Source organism: Mastigoproctus giganteus, chromosome 13 (assembly GCF_048544385.1).
Source record: "Mastigoproctus giganteus isolate SK-2022 chromosome 13, ASM4854438v1, whole genome shotgun sequence".
In the NCBI taxonomy this organism is placed as follows: domain Eukaryota; kingdom Metazoa; phylum Arthropoda; class Arachnida; order Uropygi; family Thelyphonidae; genus Mastigoproctus; species Mastigoproctus giganteus.
The window spans coordinates 53,747,691-53,766,814 of record NC_143587.1 but is presented as its reverse complement, the minus strand read 5'-3'; the positions used below and the strand labels follow the sequence as shown (position 1 = coordinate 53,766,814).

At 34.8% G+C, this 19,124-nt stretch overlaps 1 protein-coding gene across 2 annotated transcripts in view; it reads left to right on the top strand.

Annotated features, from left to right (window-relative positions):
• DCTN6-p27 (dynactin subunit 6) overlaps positions 1-13,621 on the top strand; it is a 41,518-nt gene extending 27,897 nt beyond the window's left edge. For both annotated transcript variants that reach the window (XM_090388167.1, XM_090388168.1), the window contains exons 5-7: positions 1,953-2,000; positions 6,226-6,368; positions 13,341-13,621. In XM_090388167.1, coding sequence (XP_090244293.1) covers positions 1,953-2,000; positions 6,226-6,368; positions 13,341-13,430 — 281 coding nt within the window. In that variant the 3' untranslated portion in view covers positions 13,431-13,621. The remainder of the gene's footprint in view (positions 1-1,952; positions 2,001-6,225; positions 6,369-13,340) is intronic.
• The last annotated feature ends 5,503 nt before the right edge of the window (positions 13,622-19,124 follow it).

Here is a 19,124-nt window from a genome sequence, read left to right as displayed (position 1 = left end):
AAAAAACACTGTGGTATTGTTTTATTCAAAATGTGGAGTCATTGGTTATAATCTCCTCGCACATAACTTGTTTTTCTTTTGCCTTTGTAGTTTTAAATGGACATAGCATTATTACAGTTTTGTGAATGTTTTGCCATTCAAAGCAGTTGTGTGTTGACTCGATCCAGTGAAGTAGTACCCCTTCATGTTCCAAATATAAGATGGTCCAGTTATTTATTTATAAAGTCATATGCTTTTTTTTTATGTTAGAAACATAGCAGAAAGTATGTGCTCATTCATACAGTGAGCACCGTGCAGAAGGCTGCCAACTGTGTTCTCAGAAGTATTAAGCTAATTATTTAACTTGATTTAAATATAATCGTATTCAGAGACCTAATTCACCAGCCAGCAGAACTACTCTCTCTCTCTCTCTCTGATAGTGAGTAGCTTCACACTTCATAGTGCTAAACTAACTAGTTTAGCACTATTTCATGAAGGATGTGGATCTGTTGAAGTGAGTACAGAGAAGAGCAACAAGATTAGACAGTAGCACAAAAAGGATACTCTTACCAAGAAGGACTGCAAGTTGCAGCATCTGAAAACTAGGCACTTGTGAGGAGACCTAATTAAGATGTTTAAGGCTTTGAATGGATTGAGTAAACTAAATGCTAATGGCATCTTACTTTAGCTCAGATAACTCGCATAATGGGATATAAATTTAATTGAGAAAGAATGGTTGTTGGAGGTTAGATGTGCAAAAATTTTCTTTCAGCCAGAGAGTAATGAATTGTTGGAACAAACTTCTATCTGTTGTGGAAGTGGGTATTCCATATAGATTTGAGGAAGTAATGGGATTTTTTTTTTTTTTTACTAATGCTGTGTAAGCTTGTATCATTTGCCACTACTAATATTCAACAAAAAAAACCCAATCTTAAAAATATCTGGAGTTTGGACATCTGGTTTTTTGACATTGTACCTGTACTGTCTTGAACAGGGATGATATCATTACATAGATGATGTAAGTTGATATTTCTCTAATTGCATTTATGATGTAGCTAGAAGTTAGTTTAGTCAAATATATGTTAAAATTGTAAGCAAAAGTCCCACTTACAAGGCAGTGGTTAGGCTTCATCTTGAATACTGCATACAGGTCTGGAGGCCTTGTTTTAGGATGTTGATCTGCTGAAACAGATGCAGAGATGACCATCGAGATTGGTGAGGGGAAGAAAATGATGGTCTTATGAAGAAAGGCTTCAATTCTGCAAATTGCGGTGTCTGAAAACTAGGCACCTGCAAGGTGATCTGATTGAGGCATCAAGGGTTTGAATGGATTGAGCAAGCTCGATGCTAATAGTGTTCTTCCTCTTGCTCAAACTACACACGAGGGGATGTAGATTGATGATAGATCTGCAGCAGTTTGCCTTCAGCCGGTGGGTAGTTGATTGTTGGAACAAACTTCTATTTGTTGTTGCAGAAGTGGGTAGTTTGAATAAATTCAAGGAAGAACTAGATAGACTATTGTAGGGGATGGACAGGTGATGTGGGGAGGTTTTTTTTTTTTTTTTTTTTTTTTTCCGCTCATTCTTTTATAAGCTTGCTTTCTTGCATTATTTGCTAATACTAAAATGTTAACAAATATAGATTGTTACCAATGCTCTTGTGAATCAAGGTTATTCTGTTCTTCATTAGTTAAATTTTGAGTTACGCTTTGTGTTTAAACTTTATGAAGAATAAAACATTTTTTTCTTGGCAAAGTCATGATGTCTAGTGGAGTATTAACTAATCTGGTGGCACATTTGAAGAAGGTCACAGCACACCAAAGTGCTGCAGTTCACAGGTTGGTAACCACTGATGCAGTGTATTGATTTTGACTACTAAGCTTGTGCCCATTAAATAGAAGTACAACTATGTCAATAAAAGATGAAGTTTCTTATTTCCTTCTCTTTAAAATGGAAACTTAACTCTCTTGACAGATAGTGAAGCTTTGAAAATTGGTGACAATAATGTTTTGGAGTCAAAATGTAAGTATAAACAGAAAATGTGTATGTATATTTTAATTTTTTTGTAAAAAATTGAGACTATTAAAATTTACTTATAGTGGTTGAAAAACATTAAGTGCTTATTAATACAGTGAAAACCTGGTAGACAAGCAAGCAGTCAAGACTATATGTACGGTAAAAACCTTATTAATATCAGAATATGAATCTTCATAAGTACATCACTATTTAACGCATTTACTGCCACTCAAATGTGAGAGAACTTGTTCAATATGCCATAATTTTTGGAATGTTCTGAAAAAATCAACATTCTAACATCCTCGTCATTCTGAAAATTCATGCATAATGGTCGAAAATTAAGTTTGGAATTCATTGTTAATAGAAAACACTTTTTTGCTGAGTTGTAAATCAGAACAAATCTTAAAATTTTATAAAAAAAATTTTCATGTACACAAACAAAAGAAATAAAAAAAAAAATGCCAAGGCATCAAAAGCTAAACATTATTGCAAAGCATTCAGTCTGTGTGCCAACATGGAGTACAGTAGAATTTCGATTGTTCGTCAGGATGCAGGACCGAGACCATGATGGATAATCGAATAGTCGAGTAATAGAATATGTACATTAAAAACATACATACAATAGACCGGATCATTTAACTTGTTTATTTTATTACATAATACATAACCTAATGAAATTTAACTAAACTTTAATTATTATTTATTTTTTACCGAGTCATCAAAAAATCATAGTACAGATATCTGTATACATACCTATTTTTAATATTTTGACATTACATTGGTCTAATAATGTCATAAAAAAAAAATTAAAAGAAAACAATATTACATAATTAAATTTCTTTTCTAAAAAAGTCAGCCAGTTTCTTTTGTTTCATTCCCCCTAGAGCCTTTTGGGAGGCAACATTATGAATTTTACGCAAAAGTAACACTTGCTTAGCATCTGCTTCTTCTTTTACCTTGAATCACTCAATGCACTTTGACAACATAGTTTCAGCTTCACAGTGGCTAATTATGTTTGTTGTTCCATCAGCACCAGCTTTTTCTTCTTCAGTTTCAGAATCATCCCATTTAGAATTTTGCATTTTGGACATCATCATTGTCATCACTCTTTCTTTGCACGATTTCATTGACTAAAATTTTGCATCCGATGTCCATTTTGTCCATATCCAGCCAATCATTTACTTCCTCCATAGAATTATTTTTAAAACCAGGGACATTCGAACATAACTGCAAAATTTCAGTTTCTTTTGGAATGGTTTTTGTATCACTTGAATATATTTCTGGCCACAATGTATTCCAGATTCTTTTATAACCTCATTAAATTGCATATTTTATAGTGTAGCTTTTCCAAATCTGTATCACATCTAATTTATTTTCTGCTGAAACAAGTTTTTCAATGAACATGTTGCGATAATGATGTTTCATACTCTCAGTCATGCCTTGGTCAATCGGTTGAATGAGAGATGTTGTGTTTGCTGGGGGAAAGTTGCATGATATTTTGCCATCATCACTTTTTAAATCACATACCTGTATAGGATGAGTAGGTGCATTGTCCATCAGTAGCATTGCATGTTATGGTAAACTGTTTGATGCCAAATGTGATCTTACACATGGTACAAATATTTTATGAAACCAACCATGAAATATATCTTGACTCATCCACATGTTTTGTGAGAAATATTTAACTGGCAAAGCATTTAAATTAATATTTTTAAATGATTTAGGCCTTTTTGGTTTTCCTATAACAACCAAAGACAGTTTATGACTACTGCTGGCATTAGCACATACCATTATAGTGATGCAACCTTTTATCCCGGTGCCATATGTTCAGTCATTGAGGCCAGTGTCTTTTGAGGTGGTGCCTTCCAGTTAAGGCCAGTTTCATCGCAGTTGTATATTTGGTCTTTAACCAAACTTCAATCAGTTATTTCCTTCTGTAGTTTTTCATGATAAACAGAAATTGCTACGCTATCTGCACTTAGCTTCTCACCCTGGATCAGCAACTTTCGCATACCATGGCAAAACTTAAATTTATCCAACCCTCCGATGCTAGCCTTGAATGAAGGATCTCCACCTAGTTTTTTATTGATTTCAATGGCTTTTTCGATTATTGTAGGTCCCGACAATGGAATTCCTTGACTACGTTTTTGAACAAACCATTGAAATATTACAGTATCCTATTGTTCATTTTTAGCAAGCTTCATTGTTTTACGACTTTTAACATTACCGTCAGTGGTTTCCATTTTCGACACGTTTTCAAATTTGTCTGCATCGTGCTTTTTTCATTTACTGTTGTTCTTCCCATTCCATAAACCAATGCTATACTTGTAGCACTTTCACCTTTTCCTAGACAATTGATTATTTCAATTTTTTGTAATAATCCCAACACTACTCGCTTACATTTCTCTGTTATTTCAATGGGCTTACTAAATAAAAATTATTAAAATATGAAACAAGAGGTTAAAGTACAGCCGTATACAGTGAGTTATAAACAAAGACTGAGTGACACATGATGCCAATATCACAATGCATTATGGTGTTGTAGGGTTAATTGATGGTAAATAGGGTGACAGACAATCGAAGTTCTACTGTAATTGTTAATTTCGTGTTCCTTTATGTTTATGGTGCTCAGTTGTGTGCTTAAAAATGATGTGCACATCACTCCTATTGCTGTTTTATGCATATATGCATAAAGGCAGTGAACATGTCAAAGAGAAATTTATAGTCAAATACTCTTATTAACATTCTTGATGTAGCTGAGCGGTCAGGAGCATGAGTGCAGTAGCACATGCTCTTTGAGTGGACCAGAGTTCAAGCCCGTGACTACTAAATACGATTAATATTTGTATTGATTGATTTATTGTAAACTCCACCAACTTGGTGGTCGTGCCAGAGTATAAACAAGAACATTATTATTATTATACTGAATTTTCATGATTAAAATCTCATTTAAAATGTTATGAATCTCCTACTTTTGTTTTGGTAGAATACATTGAATAGATGATTAATACATGAATTTAGTCAGTAGGTGAAAGAAAACAGTTGTGTTATGGAGATATTTAATCAATTTCTTGTGCATAATAATGAATTGTAAAGTTTTATTTTTGCTGCCATTGCTAATAATACAGTGTGATGTATACAAGCTGTACATTAAAATAAGTGCTGTGTTGTCTATTATGTGTAATTGTACCTATTCTTTTAAAGATATAGTATCCATATTTTTGGATATTATTTGCTTTTAATTCATGCAAAAAAAGGTGACACTCTTTTGTGTATTTTTTTTTTAGTACTCTCACTTACTCTGTGAACTTCATAGCTTGGTGCAGACTGCTCTTGCAAGTTACAGTTATGTGAGCTTGTTATACATTGTTTTCGTGAGCTGATAACCAGTTTGACATCACCCATAGTTGGGAAATATTACATTGGTCATAAAGTAAATCTTTTTTTTGCATGTAAATAAGTTTCCATTTACAGAAGTGATTACATGGAAGCTGTTGAAAGGAATGCATTATACAGAACTATACATACTAAAGAATATTTCACCTACTAAAATAAAGCATAATAATAAAAAAAAAAAAACATACACAGATTTGCAGGATGTTAGAATTTTTCATTTTGAACATGGAGATATGTGATAAAATTGATATCTTTTGTTTTTTAACTTAGCAAAGCAGTATTGAACATGAGAAGAAAGATCCTAAAGCTACTTCCACAATTATTTTGTAGATAGTGACTTAATTTACACACACAAAAAATAATTTAATTCCACACAACTACAGAAAAATTTCGCAATTGTAATCAAATGTATATTTTTCTGTCTGTGCCCACATACTAAGCATTTTTCTGTCTCTTAACATAAGTCAAAGTGGTCACCGATTAACACAAACACTCTGACTGGTTTATGTAATTTGCAAATAGTCTGCACTAAGTTACAAAGGTCACTGAGTGATAGATAGTGCTAAAAGAGAGTAATGTTGCCTCTTTGTAATGGATTACAAGCATTAAACAGCAAATAACTCAAAATATGGATACTCGCTTGCTCTCTATGAATTTAAAAAAATTATTGCTATTGTGTATAGTACCATAAAAAAATGTTTGATCTTTTGCCTAAACCTGTGTAATTGCATCCATCAGCTAATGTCAGATAGAATGCAATATACAATAATTTTATGAATTTTTTTTTATTTTTTATGAACTGGTTTGCATTTTCTATATTTTTTCTTTCTTTAAGGTAAGTTGGGTAGGAATGTTCAGTTAACCTCAGGATGTGTGATTGGAGCCATGTGTGAAGTGATTAGCAATGAAGTTATTCCAGAAAATACTGTGCTATTTGGGCAAGACTGTAAGCGCAGGTTCCAAGCAGAGAAGCCTGCAGTGAGTATGATTTTGAGTATTTCCTACTATTTTGTTTACAAAAGAAAATTTTAATGTAAAACTTTTGAAGAAAATGCCACTTTGGTCAGTAGTTACAGCTTTGGTTCTTGGTGTGGATTCTTCCTTACTAGCTGAAAACTCAGCCAAACATTGTTTAGGCATCTCGTGGTTGCTGTGGATATGTAGCAGTTGAAATGTGCACTTCATTCTCCCATTACTGGTACAGCTTAGATTAACAACCCTGATTTCTTTTGTTTTACACCTTTAACTTAGATTTAATAAATGATATTGAATTATTATTTAAAATAATTTAATTTAAATCTTTGCCAGAAATTAGTATAATTACCAGAACACTAATGAAAGAAATCTTTATACATTACACATTGAGGTATTTGAGAATTATCGATGGGTATACCTTATGTATATTGAGTGAATTGGAATAGTAATAAATTAAATTGTAGCAAATATTTACTAAACGATTATGATAGGCATTCATAATTGTTTGGTTTCAATGCCTACTGTAAATTCAGCATGTATCCATTTCATAATTTAGCTTTTTACATATCTGGAACTTTTGATTCACTCTTTCAGTTTTATTCAACATGTTCACTTTTACTCTGTACACCCTCTCCCTTATGTATCTCCATAACTAGACAAATTGCCTTGTTCAGTTAAAAAAAAAAAAAAAAAAAAAGTACCTGGTTGGGCAAAGTCTGAAGGATGGCAATCATGAAAATGGCCCTACACAGATTGGCAGAATTGGAACCACACCAATCAACCCCAGGGGCTCACATCTGGTGAGTATGGGCTTGGCACACCCAGGATCCTGAGCTGGATATCATCATTCTTCTCTTTCTTGGTAATTCCCTTCTCTCTCTCTTAGGGTAACTCAGAATTTCTTTTTTTTTTTTTTTTGCCTGGTGCAGCAAAAGCCTCAGGCTTCCTTGCACCATATGGCTGATAATGATAATAATGATGATAATAAAGCATTCTTGAAATGATGCAGTTTAGATAATGGATGGAGATGCTCCATCCAATTCAAAATTGGTATCAGATCTTTCTGACGTGTCCAAGAACACATTGCTATTCACTGTTCAGTGAGAAAGAAAGGCCAAACAGTACATTGTTTTCAGGAATAAGTAGACATTAATTTTTTGTCTCTTCCTGTGATCATATATACTTATATTGTGGTTTTGAAGACTTATTCAGCTGGTCTTTCAATTCCCATCATTCAGCCCATCATATTGTCATTGAACACAGTTTTGTTTAAACAAAACTGTGTTCAATGACAATGCTTACTTTTTAAAAAGTAAGCATTGTCTTCCACTAAAACATTCCTGTTTTTTAATAACAACTGAATGCCTTTTATGTATTCTTAATCTTTATTTCCTTTTTCTTCTGATATGTTTGAGATATGTTTCATATACACCAATTGTAGATTTCATCAGAATTCTGATATAAATGAAATTCTGTTAAGGAAGTTTTCAAACTGCACAAATTATACTGCTCATTGTTGTACACATGTTAATAATTACATGCACCACAGATTTTACTCTCCAAATTTGATTTTAAAAAATTAAGTGAGCAGAAGAGACTTATGATGAGGAACCTCATGTATTATTAGATATTCAACTAAAATATGATGATACAAACATTTTGGTGAATATTGCAAGAAACAGTTAAGTTCTCCTGCAGTGAAATAGTAGAGAATGTATTTCTAGCAAGTTTGTCCTCTGTGACATTATAGTGAATTTGCTAGTTGTCACTCATTTAGAGAAGTCTGGGTTTGATTCCCGTTGATGACAGGAGGAATATTTAAAGGCTTCTCTAATTGAAGCTGTAGTTAGCCAATCTCAAGTAGACGATATAAAGTTTCTCCCTGAGTTATTCCTGGTTTTTCAGCTTGCACAACATACAAATCAGTCCATAAATATGCATTCCTGCAGACATATACAGTGGCAGAAAATAATCTTAAGTCATTGATGTGCCAAAGCATCAACAACATACCAATGACTTCGTGATGTGTGCTCATTTAATGGAATAATGAATGATAATGTTTAAATTAATGTCTGAAAATGTTATTTGTCACATCAGTATGGGATCATTTCCATAATCTGGAATGCTTTGGTTCTGCAGTAATCATGTAGCATGTTTTGATTTTAGTTGAAAAATTAAGTTGACATAGGCCACCCCACCCGCAATTGAGAACTCTCATATCAGTCCTACCAAGGAAATACTCATTTGGGAATATTAATAAAGACTATGCATTCTGAAAGTTAATTTCTAATGTGTGTATGTTGCTATACAGTGTATTAACATTTATTTTTAATAAAGCATAATTATTTGCATAATCCCACAGCAGATTTTTTTGCTCCCTTCAAGCTCAGGTCATAATATTTAATACAGGAAATATTTTATCTGTATAAAAAAATATGATTTTCTTACATTGTTGCATGGTATTTTTGTGCTATATACACATATGTATATTACAGATATCCCTTGAGTTACCCAACTTTGAGATATGTTTCATATACACCGATTGTAGATTTCATCAGAATTCTAATATAAATGATATTCTGTTAAGGAAGTTTTCAAACTGTACAAATTATACTGCTCATTGCAAGAATTGCAACAAACAGTATACACCCTGCACACATGGAGTTATTTTGTGGAAATGTTAATATATGCTGCTGTGAAGTTATGTGCAAAATACCTCCATGAAAACAAAATTAAAATTCTGCTTTCTACAATCTGCTTTGTGTGATTATCAATCACTTAATCATCTTTAGAGGCTCTCACCAGCATGCTCAGATTCTGTTGTTTTGAAATGTTAGAGTGCACATCATGGTAATTTATTTTAATTTGTATATCATCCTTTATATTAATTGTGAATTTTAACTATTCTTTGAAAGTACAGCCATTATTTTTTTGAATGCTTGGTTATTACTGCATTTAATATATACAATATTTATATAGTACAGGTAGTTCCCGACTTTACAAGTTAATTTGCTCCTAGCATGCACTCGTAAAGCGAAAACTCATAAAGTGGGAATTTATTTCCCATAGATATAATGTTCAAAACAGGGGTTACATTCACAAAAATTAAATTTTACATAGTAATGTTAAATAAAGGTCAACAAAATGAAAGCTTATACATAAACAATGATTTATTTATCCAAAGAAATGAAAACATAGCCTTTAAAATGAAGCAAATTATAATAATAAAGAAATTATTTATATCATACAAATGTTAAAAAATGTTTATTCTTCATCATCATCTTCTAAAATGCACACTCATTGCTAGTTCAACACTCATTGCTGGCTCAGCACTCGTTGGTTTGTTGGAAGCATAAGGAGTCATTGTTTCCTTCAGAAATGCTTCAAGAGTCGTTTTTTTCCAAGACAGTCTTCTCTTTATAAGTTTCATAAAAGCATGCATAAGCATTTTTTAAATCTCTAGCAACTTTTTGCCAGTGCGCTTGAAATTTGAATGTGACTCAAATCTCAATTGCTTTTTCTATGTGTAACTCCAAGCCCCTTGAGAATGAAGGAACGAACAGGAGTTTCAGCTGTTAAAATCTTCTTCCTCAGCTTCTTCACATTTTGCCTTTTCAAGAAGGCAATTTGTGTGCTCTCCACTGTGTTCTTGAAACAGATCAGTGATATCAATTGTAGAAACCTCAAGCTGCAGTTGGTTAGCAATATTAACAACTGCTTCTGTTTCATTTTGTACGATCTCTGCTGGTTCTTGAAATCCTTCAAATTTATCCCCCTTAATAAGCCGATAAATTTGAAAAAAGACAAAACAGTGAAAATGAAGAGCAACACAACCACTCTTTGTAATGTAATGTCAGCATGCTAGCTGCTTTATGTTATGAGTCAATGAGTCTGGGACCAACCACCCAGACTGAAGGCAAAAAACAAGGAGTTCTCTGTTTCTGTAATGATCAATATCTGCTAAGATATATTAAATTTAGAGATTAAGTAATTTGAATCTAAACCAATTAAAGGTAGTTAATTTTTAGAATCAAAAGAAAGATAATATAAAGTATTAATGCAAGCACATATTGAACATCTTTGACCCAACAGAGAAAGTAATTTAATAATTAAAATAAGAATAAATGTAAGTATAAGGCATATCTACAGTATCCAGGATATAATGTAGTAACAACAATAGTCGCCATGAAAGAAATAACAATCCCTCTAGTGAGTTAATATACATGTGGTGACCCCTATATGATGGATATGGTAGAAATAAATTATTTCTACCATATCCATTTTTCAGCCTGCACAACATACAAATCAGTCCATAAACATGCATCCTGCAGACATAACATATAGTGGAAGAAAATGATCTTAAGTCATTGACGTGCCAGAAAAATCAACATAAACAACAAACCAATGAGTTTGTGAGGTGTGCTCACTATTTAATGGCTGATGGGTACAAGTTAACTTGTACCCACTGGCCTGCAAATTATAGTGTATCATTTATTTTATCTTATTTTATGTTATTTTATCTTTTTTTATAATAACACTGTTGTATATACTTAAGTTCACACTAAGGTGACATGCAAATTCAACTCGGGGCCCTACTATAGGAACGGGTTTGCGATCCCGGGCTTACCCGAGCTACAACTTATATCTTGCATTGTCTTTAAGCTGTCCTACACTCTTTGTTCTTATTTCTTCGAAATTATTAGGGTAATCCGAGGATGTAGGAGAATCTACTTCTTATTTGTACTATTATATTTTCGCCTTCACGGAGTTGAAGTTCTATTATGCCTACTCTATTAGTTTTATTCATCTTACTATCCACATGTTTCTCTTTGTGTTAACTTAATTTTAATTATTTATTTATTTCTACCATATCCATCACATTGGGGTCACCACATGTATATTAACTCACTAGAGGGATTGTTATTTCTTTTATGACACTATTGTTGTTACTACATTATGTCCTGGATACAGAAGATATGCCTTATACTTTACATTTATTCTTATTTTAATTATTAAATTATGTTCTCTGTCGGGTCAACGACGTTCAATGTGTGCTTGCATTAATATTTTATATTATCTTTCTTTTGATTCTAAAAATTTTTAATTACTTTTAATTAGTTTAGATTCAAATTACTTAATCTCTAAATTTATATATCTTAGCAAATATTAATCATTACAGAAATGACCTTGTTGTTTTTTGCTTTGTCTGGGTGGTTGGCCCCAGTTGAAATCACCTAGATTGTGGGTAGACAACAATAAGTTTTATGGATATATTTTAATTTTTTTTTTTTTTTTTTTTTTGTATATATATATTTATATACGAACCTTACTTTATCCCTTGCGTTTCTTTAAATCCATCTTGGTATTGTCTTCTTGAATTGTCTTCAATATTAAGCAAAATATTTTATATATATATACACACGTGTGTGTGTGTGTGTGTGTGTGTGTGTGTGTGTGTGTGTGTGTGTGTGTGTGTGTGTGTGTGTGTGTGTGTGTGTGTGTGTGTGTGTGTGTGTGTACAGGGTGATTCACTACCAGTGCGACAAACTTGCAGGAGGTGTAGGGGGCACAAAGACGAATCGGAATCACATAGCATTGCAGGGTCCAAAATGCTTTTGTCGTGCGGTAGAGGACGTTGAATGGGAGGTCGCGTGAACAGCGATCCTGCTGGAAGTCAGCATTTGCGAACCATTTCTGTTGAAGAAACCAAGTAGCAAAAGTCCTCCGGAGTGGATAATCCGCAGGCTCCAATGATTGGATGCGTTGCAGATGGTATGAACTCGTTTGATTTGTTGACAGTATCTTCCATACAGTGCATTGGGAAATACCCAATTGTTGGCCTATCGCTCGAGTACTCGTACTCGGATTGCTTTCTGCAAGACGTAGGACATTCTCCTCATTGTCTGGCATCCTCGTCATTCGCTCTCGATTCATGGTACCTCTCGTGAAACAACCAGTCTCATTTAACCTTCTCATCATACGATTAAAATGGTATGATGAGGAGCATGCCTGTGCAGGAAACATTCCTGGTACAAGTGAAGAGCGGTGCGCCCATTACAGTCCGCAGCTCCATGCGCTAGGTGCATGTCGGCCAGTTCAACGTTTGAATACTCGTCCATCCTACTGCCCCGGGAACCAGTTTGCAAATGCTGACTTCCAGTGGGATCGCTGTTCACGCGACCTCTCATTCAACGTCCTCTACCGCATGACGAAGGAATTTCGGACTATGTGATTCCGATTCGTCTTTGTACCTCCTGCAAGTTTGTTGCACTGGTAATGAATCACCCTGTATACACACACACACACACACACACGTTACAAGAGGCAATGACCAAGATTGCACGAAAGATGACAATATAGAGTTTCTAATGCAATGCACATGCCACAAAATAAAGAATTAAAAAATGGTCAATTTAGAAAGAATTTAATAAAATTTTATTAAATTAATAATTTAATGAAACGAAATTTATGAGGTTAAGGCCAAAAGCTGATAAATATATAATATATGGCTGTGAGCACATATTGCAGGCATGTGGTTAATGGTTGACTCAACAGGAACAAAAGGAAAATGTACAAAACACCTAACCAACTAAGCCAAACCAGAAGTTGGATGTAATTGGAGTATCTAGAATGTAAGACTAGGACAATATTTAAGACAATAAGACACCTCAAGCAGTAAAAAAAAAGAAAAAGGAAATTAAAGTAAGAGTTTAAATTCATGATATACAACCCAGAACAGAAAAAGATGTAATGTACGAAGTAGCAAGAAAAAGGTGTTAAACTTGGCTAAATTAAATATATGAAACTTTGTGGGTTTTATTTTTGTTTGATTTAGTGATTTTGAAGCTGGTGATTTTTTTTTTTTTTATTTAACATTAAATCACAAATATTTTTTTTTTTTTTTTTTAGATTTGATTTCATTGTTGGACTTGTTAACATGAATAATATATAATTTAATTTTTTTTTCCCCTTTAGCCACAGACACTTCAGCTAGATTTCTTGACCAAAATTTTACCAAATTATCATCATTTGAGGAAGCCTAGCAAGATGGAAGTTGCAAAATAAGAAAACTAAGTCCCCTCACTGCTGATTTACATGTTGTTTTATTATTAATTTATTTCTTGGAAATATGTATTTTTTTTAATTTGTTGAATAGATCTTTTAGAAATTTTATCGTTTTATTTCAGTGCATATTTATTTTTGTCAATATTTAAATGCAAGCAAATAGTAACTGAAAATAGTAGTGAAAATATTATGCTGGAAATTTTCAAAATGTTATGTATACCATATGTAAATACCATTGCCCTTCTTCAGCTAGATTAATATAATACAATCTTACAGTACACAGTTTACCATTTCTAGGATAAATAGAAAGAGGGTAAGCCTTTAAATCTGGTTTCTGTATTCTTTCTACAGAGTAGAAAATTCTATTTCATTGCTTAGTGAACATTTTGTAACCATAAAATTTTCAGTTAAAAAAAAGAATAAAACATTAACCAGTGATTGCAGTTAAAATTACACAAGCTGTTAACCACTGTTTCATATAAATGCAATACCAGTACAACAGAAATAAATGGTGCTTAACCATTAGTCAATTACCTAATAAAACAAGCTGCTTGGAATAAAAGAAAGGTACTATATTAAAAAAACTTTTCACTTTAATAAAAAAATACTGTATTTTTCAAATACCCATGCACGTCTTTTCGAAAAAAAAAATTGAAAAAGAAAATCAAACATTTTGGATGTATGGCTTATTTGCAAATTTAATCTAAAGCTTGAGATTTTTTCTAAGGCTATGGCCAGATGAGCAAATACAGATGCTGTGTTTTTATTAATTTCAGTGTTGCTTTTCAGCCATCTGACCATAGCCTGAAAGAAATGTTTTGTTTATAACTGATCGTTATTAAAACATGACTTGGAGAGAAAAATTAGTCTCTCTTTTAGAAATGAATATTGTTTTCTGGCAATCTGTGCGATTCGTTTAAATATCAGGATAGCATGATTTTAAGGCATTTGAAATCAGTAGTATCTTTGTACTATCATAATGATCTCTACAGATCATTATAATAGTACAATTATACTACTGATTTCAATCCACATATCCCTCCTGGACTATCAGCTTTTCATTGCTATTTTTCTCAGCACTATCCTATTTCCTTGTTAGATCTTTAATCTTAGCCAGAGTAAGCATGCATTTCTTTACTGCTTTCTCGACACCACTTGTGTGTGAGAAACACTAAACCATTAAACTTTCAAGTACACTCAACCAAATTGATATCACAGCCGTGTGTGCTGCTAAATTCAGTTGGAGTTGTTACTTGTCATCCAAGTTGTAACTGACAAAGTCATGCATCTTTAAATTTTTGTTTTCTAGTATATGTGACTTTCCTTCTCAGTTTGAATATGTGTGGCAGCTACAAATGAGAATAAAAATAAAAGGCAACAATTCAGTACTAAGGAACATAGAATACAGTTGCACTCTTTAAATTGCAAATTAACGGAATGCTGGTTTGAACTTATGTGGAAAGATAAAAATTTACATGCTATTTTTCTGCTTCAAACTTGAGATATGATTGTTATACAAAGGTATATGGTATTTTAAGACTGGAATGTCACAAAATGAGTTTTTTTTTTTATTTAAACCCCAAACACGAGAGGTATTGGAACCTATAGTACTTAGTACCGAGCTTGGGTTGGAGGTTGAGAAGACGAAAGAAGATATTTGTTGACATTAGACTTGAACTTATGTAGACTGTAATTTTCAGGAAATACGTACGAAGGAAGGTTGTTCCATAAAATGGCAGTTGAATGAATAAATGAGGAAGATGAAAAGTTGGTTCTGTGAGTTTGAAGTTGGACAGTAAATGGATGTTGGCTGGTGGCGGCACTTGTTCGGACTGTTTTGAAAGAGAGAGCTCGAATTATAGAAGTAAATTCAGAACAGTGCCCATGGAAATATCTGTAGAAGAGGCATGCATCAGAAACAGTATGTCTATGAGACAGCGAGTGGAAAGACTCTGTTAGAGATGAATCATTAATTAACCTAACTGCCCTCTTCTGAACGGAATCAAGAAGCCCGAGAGAAATTTTGGGTGCACCACCCCAGATGTGCGAACAATATTGCATGGTAGGGCAGATTTGCGATTTGTACAGAGTGAACAGCTGTTTGAAAGAAAAGTAACGCCGAGAGCGAAAGAGAAAACCAAGATTTTTAGATGCAGACGAAGCAATATTCGTAATGTGCTTGTGCCAAGAGAGATTAGAAGTCAGGGTAATCCCCAAAAGAGATATATCATTTTGCCTAGAAATCGAAGTGTCACCAAAGATAAGCATAGGAGCAGAAAAATCCTTTTTGCGAGATATAAGACAAGACTGAGTTTTAGAAGGATTGAAATCAACTAAATTGTCTTTGCCACACTTGAGAATTACCTGGAGATCGGCATTTAAGGAATTGGTAACAGATTTTCGAGAAGTTGAAGCTTGAGCAGGACAAGGTTTCTTAAAATGGAAAGTAGAATGCAATGTGCTATCATTGGCAAAACTATGGATAGGATTTCCAGTCAAAGGAAGAAGGTCATTAATATACAAGAGGAAAAGAACTGAACATTGGGGGGACACCAGCATTAGTGGAGAAGTTAGAAGACAGAGAGCCATCTACCATCACACTCAGTGAGTGAACGGAGAGAAAACTGGATAACCAATTACAAAAACAGTTGGAAAACCATAAGATGGAAGCTTGTTTCGAAGACCTTTATGCCAAACACGATCGAAAGCCTTTGAGATGTCAAGAGCCACTGCTTGTGTTTCACCGAACTTTTCCATTGAATTAGTCCATAAATGGGTAACATAAGCCAGAATATCACCAGTGGATCAACACTGACGGAATCCATACTGGTGATCGTTGATCAGACGGAAGGTTTCTAATTAGTTTAAGAGTTGGCGGTTAATTGATTTCTCCATTACTTTAGAAAGAGTAGAAGTAATTGAAATGGGATGATAATTGGATGGGAGAGATTTGTCACCCATTTTAGGAACTGGCTGGATATCAGCAAATTTCCAAGCAGAACGAAAAACACCTTTGGAATAAGAAAGTGAAAAAAAGGCGACGAAGAACCGCAGCACAGGTTTTGAAAACAATTGGAGAAATACCATCAGGACCTGGAGCTTTCTTAGCATCAAGATTTGTCAAAATCCTTTTGACGGAAGACCACGGGAGATTTTTGAATGGAGCGCATTGGGTATGGTTGGGAGGTGTTTTACCAAGATCATTAATACATGAGTTGGAAGGAAAATGGGATGCTAGCAGGTCAGCTTTATCCTTGGCTGAAGTAACAACAGAACCATCTGGTTTGGACAGAGGTGAGAGCAGAGATGGGCAAAAGTTAGGGCCAATAGCTTTGGCAAGAGACCAGAATGCTCGGCTACCGTTAAGGTAAGGAGTAAGTTTTCTACTCTTAGCCTGTTCAAACTCTAGTTTGGACTGATTAATAACTGTTTTACAATTGTTGCGAGCTTTTGTGTAGGCAGAAAATGAAACTGAAGAATTAGAAACAAGCCAATTATGGTATGCAACATTCTTCTCTTGAACAGCCTTAACACATTTATTGGAAAACCAAGGTTTAGATAAAGGACAAGATTTAAAGTTGAGTGTGGGATAAAGGATTCCATTCCTGCAAGAATAATTTCACTGACACGATCTGAGCAAACGTTGACATCACAAGTTTTGAAACAGTAATCTGACCAAGGAAAAGAAGAAAAGAAATCTCACAGGTCATCCCATTTTGCATTATTGTAATGCCAAACAATAGGAGGTTGGGAATAGCCATGAGATAAATACTCCATTGGAGAAGAGACAATCACCAAGTTGTGATCTGAAGTGCCTAAAGGACCTCTCACATCGACCATGTACTTAGAAGGGTTGTTTGTGAGAAAAAGATCAAGCATATTGGTTGTATGATTAGGACTGTCCGGTATTCTTGTAGGTAAATGAACAATCTGTGCAAGGTCATTAGTAATTGTAAATGCCTCGGCATCTCGACGAGCTGTGTCGGTGTGACTAGAAAACGGAAGCCAGCTGGAGTTGTGAACATTAAAATCACAAAGGAAAATTACCTCACTGTTAGGAAAGTTGGACTGGAGAAAGTCAAGTTGCAAAGAGAGGAAGTCAAAGAGCTCCAATTGATTAGTGGAATTTTGAGAATGGTAGAGACAACAGATGAATTTGACATGAGGTAGAGAGATTTTAAGCCAGAGAAGATTGAAAAGAGGATATTCCAAATTACCAAGTCTCTCAGGAAATATCGGAATGGACATATGCACAAGTACCACCTTTGAGGCGAAAGGAATCATACAGCGAATAATTTGGGCAACTGAGATGAGCAGTAGTTGAATCAACCAATAACAGAGATGCTGTCAGACAAAGTACATGGGGTTTGGCAGACTGTAAGTGGAAATGGACATCGTTGAGATTAGGATAAACTACGTATATTGGTGAAATGAATTAGGAAGTGTTTGGGAGGTTTAGATCTTTTTGCAGATAAGCTTACTCTATTTGGCAATTCATGGTGTATTCAATGGTAAGAAAAGGTGGGTGGGACATGCTGTATGAAGTAATGAAATTTGATGATGGGATTCTTCCTCTCGCTCAGAATAATCACCTGAGAGGGCATAAATTCAAATTGAGGAAAGACATGTAGGATAGACGTGCGGAAATTTGCCTTTAGCCAGTGGGTGGTTGGTTGGTGGAACAGACTTCCATCCCTTGTAGTGGAGGTTGATAGCCTAAATAAGTTTAAGGCTCAGCTGGACAGATATTTTGAACGAACAGAGGGGTGAAGTGGGTTTTTTTTTTTTTTTTGGCTGATGCTGCATAAGCTTGCTTTCTTGCATCAAATGCCTCTACTAATGCTAATGCTAACTTTTGGATATGGCATACGCATGGTAAGAATATATCCAGATCCTTGGCATAATGTGGCCTCGACAATACCCCCTGCATACTACTCGGACTCCCTCCAGTCACTATCTGGCAGAGTAGAGGTAGCAAGATTATACACTAACTGATCCGGAAGCCTCCCAGAGAGTTACCAATAGGTTCGGTCCCGTGTACTAACCAGCGGCTGGTGTGCAAACGCCATTTTAGAGCTGTACGCTCGAAATGTAAGGAAGATTGGATCTCGCCACGATGTTCATCATAACCTCAAAAGTCATCAATCATACTGCATGATGGAAGAGATGGGGAAGGGTTGACCGGAACTTAGCTCTAGAGACTAAACATGAGTTCCACCACTTCAAGCTTCCAATAAGCAAAGTGGTGGTATTGCACTGGTTGATGAGAGTCATCTACCACCTAGTAGGCGCCTCCGTAGCCAGGTGGGAAGGAGCAGCAGTGCGTAGCACACGCTTCTTGATTAGACCGGAGTTCGAACCCATCACCACCAAATATGGAGGATGCGGAAAGGTCAGGGAATGACCACCGCATATCCCGGAGCAATATGGCCTTAGTTGCTAATGCTCTTAAAAACCAAATAACAAAGAACCACGTAGTACTGCCTGGTAACAGAGGGGGTGGCATTCCTCCCTGTGGTGTGGGCGCTACACCTCGACCCCTGCTTACATTGATTCATAACTGGGTGGTCACCCACCATGCGCTTGTGCATGGAGGTTATACCCAGGAGTACTAACAGTACCACCATTGTGACGGTGCACGCAGAGGATTTGGCTGCCACAGAATGTTTGGACTTCGCTGAAATTGGGTCCACT